This window comes from Charadrius vociferus, unplaced genomic scaffold (genome assembly GCF_000708025.1).
Source record: "Charadrius vociferus isolate BGI_N301 unplaced genomic scaffold, ASM70802v2 scaffold110, whole genome shotgun sequence".
Classification (NCBI taxonomy): domain Eukaryota; kingdom Metazoa; phylum Chordata; class Aves; order Charadriiformes; family Charadriidae; genus Charadrius; species Charadrius vociferus.
The window spans coordinates 416,823-422,411 of record NW_009646761.1 but is presented as its reverse complement, the minus strand read 5'-3'; the positions used below and the strand labels follow the sequence as shown (position 1 = coordinate 422,411).

Below are 5,589 nucleotides of genomic sequence, written 5' to 3'. Positions count from 1 at the left end.
AATGTGGGTATATAGGTTAGTTAAGTAGAGGCTAAAGAGAATGAATTTAACACTTTAATTTGACAAAAAATTGGCTGCTTTTTGAGTACGGAATTTACCTGATTTTAAAAAAAAAAAGTTATTCACAATAAAGCAGCATCAGGTACTAGAACTAATTACTTTCTAATGCTGAAATAAGTCTTGCATAATGAATTTATAAAATGTAAAGTAGATATTATAGGTTAAAAATTTGCATAATAAACTAGTAGCATGTTGTTAGTCTTATACCTGTGGAATATCTGCATTTCCCTGTTATCTCTGGTCAGCTTGACTCATCAACATTCTCTTCATTCTCTAGTTGAATGGTACAAAGAAAACTTTCACAACTGGAAAAACTCAGAGAAAGCTTTGGAGCCCTTTCCTGTGACAGAGCCATTTGCACAGCTCAGTGGTCCATAGGGTGGCAGAGAACCTGAAGGAATTTATTCTACCTCATACCCTCTTTTCTTTGAAGCCTGCAATCAAGTGGCCACACTGAACTCTTAATGTATTCAGGATACATGGACCATGATGAATACAGAACTACAGTACGGCACAACTTTGGAAGGGTTTCAGCACTTTATAGGTTGAACCTGTTAATTTCAGCTTTTAGTGCAATAAGATGTCCTCGCTAGGTGTTGATTTTAAAGAACTGCACAGGGTGAAGAATATTTATAATGCTATAAATTAGTGTAACTGAAGTCAATCTGCCTTATTAATTAATAATTGCGATTAGTTCTGGAATAGTTCATCTGTATTAGTTTGTTTTTACAGTGTAATATGTTATTTTTGTCACTTTAAGGAGTTGTGGTTTATTTTTAGTTGAGGGGGGGAAATGCTATATTTTCTGGAGAGTATAAATCAGTTGATAAAAGCTGGATACGGCACCTGTCTGATTTGGTCCTTTTCTCTGTTGGTGCAGTGTTGCCTTCTGTAGATGAATGATTAAGCTGTTACCTACTCTATCAACTTTAAATGCTCTTTTTTAAGGGGGGGAAAGGTGTCAAGAAGTAGCAGAGTAGCAGGTGTTCTTGCTGAGATTTCCAGAAGCATTCTCTTAAACTTTGCTCTGTTTTAGAGGTCATCTTTTTACTGTATTACTGTCTTTTTACATGTTAATTTCTTTTTCTTAACTGTATTTGTAACAAAGTTGAGATACTGTAACACAGTTAATGCTCCAGTGATGTTATTTCCTGTGATATGAAGGCTATTTATGGAGAAAAAATTTTTAAAACTACTTTTCCTGTGAATTGTGGTTTGGCAGACCTTATTCAATGCAGTGTTTCACAATTCTGTATTTTTGGGTGACAAACATTTTAAAGATGAAACAATATTTGAGTTAATGTAAAGTTTGGGGGGAAACTTCAATTCTAGAAATATGTTAATGAACCTTTTTCAAAGTTTATTTAGTAATAAAAGTTATGGTGTAACTGGTTTCTCTTAATTAAGTAGAAAAAGTAGATGATGGTTGGTTTTTGTTGGTTTTTTTTTTTTAATTTCTTAGTTCTTCCTGTATCCCCCAAAAATTATCTTCACTTTTTTGGCTTTGAGGTGGCAGACATAGAAGGGAAAATTCTTCTCGGTTTTATCACTTTAGTTTTTGTACGTGGCACAGTCCCAGACCCTTCTGTTGCCCCTGGGTAGAGCCGCAGAAGCTCAGGACTAGGATGTGATGGTGTGCTTGGAAATTGGGAGTTAACTTTCAAAACACGAGTGTGTTCAGAAGTTCTTTCCTCATCACCCTAAGTGCAGGAAGAACGGGACTCGGGGCATTCGCCTTAGCTTTGCCCCTGCTGGAGTTTGGTAGTAACTGAACATCAAACTTAATAGTACTGACCCAGACAGCCTAGAGGTAGTGCTGCCTTTGGACCCACAGCGCTCCCAACTTCATCACGCCTCTTGTGCGTTGCATGGTGCTGTTGATAAAATGCCACTCTTGTTCAGCCTTCTTTTAAGATGACTCTTACCAACCACCAAGTGTCTCAGCTTACCTTAGCACCAAGTCTGTGTTCTAAAGTCTAGGAATGTGTTACTGAAGGTGAGTTTTCTGTGACTAAGTGGGATGATAATACCATACTAGAATTATGTTGCACTTGTATTTTTTTTGGTTTCTGATACTTGGTTTGGTAGCCAAAACCTCCATTTGGGAAGGACGGAAGTTACAGGACTTAATGTGTACTAATCTGTTAGAATACTTAACTTACCACATACTTAAGGTTAGGCTTCTACCAATCAATCACTTAAATTTCATTGCCAAACACACATTGCTGATAACATTCAAATATTTTCTTAATTTTTATATTTTCTTGAGATGCAGCTTCCTTACAATATGCAGAGAGTTACTTATCCGTCTTACAGGTTTGTATGTTACAAAAGTCAATACCCTAAATGGCTGAAGGACTGCAAAGATCTGTTTTAGCTGTACTTGTGCTTACTGTGAGCTGCATGAAAGTACGCATCTTTCACGTCTGCTTATAATGGAGTCATAGAATCATAGAATGGTTTAGGTTGGAAAGGACGCAGGAGACCACGCAGGAGAAAGCAGTAGTGTGATTAGATTATTGAATAGATCTTTTGAAAGTTGTTTTGAATGTTAAGATGCAAGCTTTGACACTTACGTGACTATGCAAACAAGGGATATTATTAGGAGTGGATTTTTCAAAAGGATCTATTAATTTTTAGAAGAAGCTGTTCTAGTTTATTTAAATGGTTTTGAAGATTTAATCCTTCCAAGTGTTTGAGATTTTTGGCTTGGTATTCCTATTTTTATTTTTTTGTATTTATATATATGTATAAGTAAATGCATACACACATTTAAAAAATATATCAATAAATATTTGTAAAAAAAAAAATCTAGGAGGCTTTTGCTTTGAGCTCCTTTGCTGTAGATCAGGTTGCCTTAGCAGGTGAGTGCTCTGGTAGGAGCACTTCTTTCACAGGGAAAAGTCTTTTTACTGTTAAAGAAAGCATCTTGTTTTGCCATTAACCTTCTGGCTTCTGTAGGAAGAAAAGGGCAGAAGATCAACTAGTGAACTCTTAATGTGGCGGCGTGTGATGCTTTTAGTTTTTTGTCACTGTTTTTACTTGGAAGATATGAAGAAGCATTTCTGCAGAAGGCAAAGGCAGTGATTTAAAATACTGTGAACGCAGCAATCTTTCAGTCCACTTTTCTCAAGGTTTGTGTCACAGAACAAATGAAGGTTACACCAATAAGAAAATAAATGGAGTAAATGTGTATGTCACTTAAATTGTTAAAGCTTTCTAAAGGAGAAGGGCCGGCCTTTGGCTATCCGGATGGAAGTTGCTATCCGACTTCCATCATGGATGAGAGGCTCACGTTTGGGGTATTATTTGGGGAGAGCTGTCAGGTCTGCATCTCTTGGGGTTTACTTGGTTGGATCACATCTTTAGGAAGCAGCTCCTGAAATCCCATGTGTACTGAGGAAAACCAATACTGCCACCCCGTTACCTTGGTGTCCCACGCCTGCCATTCAGCACATCCCTTGCAAGCAGCAAGAGAAAGAATTTGGAAGACGGTTGTCATAATATGATGGACTAGAAAAGAGCTTTTCTTTGTTTACCCTGACCTTTACTAGATATAGGAGGAGATTATGGGAGGAAAAAAAAAAGATTTGTTGTTTGTTTGGTTTGGTTTTATTTCTCCAGTCAGTATTGTGGAGGGGTACAAAGTAGCATAAATCTGGTTTCCCACTAGGAGAAAGTTGTGAATAGCTTTGGCTGGACTCAGACTGCTCCATTTTGCTAAAACTGTGTTCTTACGCTCTTTCATAGCCATGAAATGCTAATATGTTTCTACTTTTCTGTGAGAGGAACTTTAATACAAACCCCCAAATTTTGTTGGAGGAGAAAGTGGCTGTTTTATTGAACAGATTATCTCCGAGACTGAATCATCCTTTTCTTTTGGTTTTGTTTTGCATTAATTTTAGTTTTTATTTCCATTTTACTTGGCAAAACAACAGTTTCTAAAAATAATAAAAGTTAGAATAACCTGTTGGTCCATAGGAGCTCTGATTTTTGTGGTAATGTTTGAAAACTCTAAAGTCAATAGTGTTTTTACTTCTATGCATGTCATCACACATTTGGAGTTTATCTGCACCAAAGATCACAAGATTATGTTAGCTGCATCAGTAGGAGACACACTCATGAAGCGATTACATTCATCATTTCTCAGCAAAACAGTCATTGCCAGTGGCAATGGAAAATCATGAGTATATGAAATTTTGTACCAGTATGTTGTTAGCACACCTCTCTCATACAATAGTTTGGGTTTTTTTTTAGCCTCTAACTGATTTTTTTTTGTTGTTTTTGTTGTTAAAGAGTTTTTTGGTTTTCAGTCACTAAGTAGCTGCTGACCTGGTCCTCAGCGTTTCAGCTTCTGAAAATACATCACGTGCCTGCTCTGTAATTTGCAGCTCCTGAAGAAGAGTGGGTGGTTGCTCACAAAAGACTTCCAGAAGTGGGACAACTTGAAGAAAAATATACTTTGAGAGTAAAAGGAAATAGCGGATGTGTGTCACCAAGTACTCATAGGCCTAGTTTGCAAAAGGCTGCTCCTTCCACCCTTGAAAAAGGAGGGAGTGCTTTAACTCCTTTATTACTGCGGAAGAGGGAGAGGTCGGTTTGGCTTTTTTTAAGAGGAGGGAGAAGCTGTGGACAATCTTACAAAGCACCATTTCTCTCCACACAGAGCGTGGGGAGCGTGAACAGGGGATGCTCTCGCAGGGAGGCTTTTTCTAGAGCTGTGGGCTGTGCAAATAAACACAAACTGGTGATGTTGGTGTCCAGCAGTGGTGCGACACGTCCTAATGTGTGCACTCGGGTGCAACCTCTACTGTCCAGCTGTAGCCACAGGGGTGTGATAACAGTCGCCTGTTGAAATAGATGCCCAGCCCACAATGTGGAAAAAAACACTATTTTTTATTATAATTGTGCTTCGTCAGGCTTTGTGATTTAGGCAGAGAGATAATGTTCCCCTGTGGAATGGGGATGGAGGGTGAGGATGGAGGTGCCTTTTCCATTCGTGTTTACTCGTGGTGCGTCAGCTTTGCACAAAATTCATCAGACTTCAAAAGAAAGTCCCTGAAAACTGAAGCAAAAATACTGCTAATTTGACACGAATCCCACAGAATCTTCTAGTTCCTGCTACCCCCCCAAATAATCCAGGGAGCCACATCCAAAATACCTTTATCCCAATACTAAATGCATGTCGGTCATGTGTTGTGTGTAGACGTATACATAGAGTTTTGTGTTATTGCTGCATTTATCATTGCCATAAGGCATAATTTTGTTTGCAAAGACCCGTCATCGATTCGTTGGTGCTATTCCCGGTAACCGCCACTGTCGGACGAGCAACAACATCTGCTTTAGTTAAACATTGACGCGCGAATATCGGGCAGGTGATGGGTGGAGAAGATCCCCTTACTCCCGCCGCTGGAGCAGGCGCAACACAGCAGCCGAAATAGCTCAGTTGGGAGAGCGTTAGACTGAAGATCTAAAGGTCCCTGGTTCGATCCCGGGTTTCGGCAGAAGCCTTTTTCTTGCCGGTGTTTT

General features: G+C 38.8%; 1 protein-coding gene and 1 non-coding gene across 2 annotated transcripts in view; both read left to right on the top strand.

Moving 5' to 3' along the window:
• The window catches only part of TGDS (TDP-glucose 4,6-dehydratase), a 12,303-nt gene extending 11,616 nt beyond the window's left edge, over positions 1-687 (top strand). The window contains exon 12 of the mRNA XM_009891894.1: positions 338-687. Coding sequence (XP_009890196.1) covers positions 338-438 — 101 coding nt within the window. The 3' untranslated portion in view covers positions 439-687. The remainder of the gene's footprint in view (positions 1-337) is intronic.
• Positions 688-5,491: 4,804 nt separating this feature from the next.
• TRNAF-GAA lies at positions 5,492-5,564 on the top strand. The gene has a single exon. It is a non-coding gene; the product is annotated as a tRNA-Phe (tRNA).
• Positions 5,565-5,589: the final 25 nt, after the last annotated feature.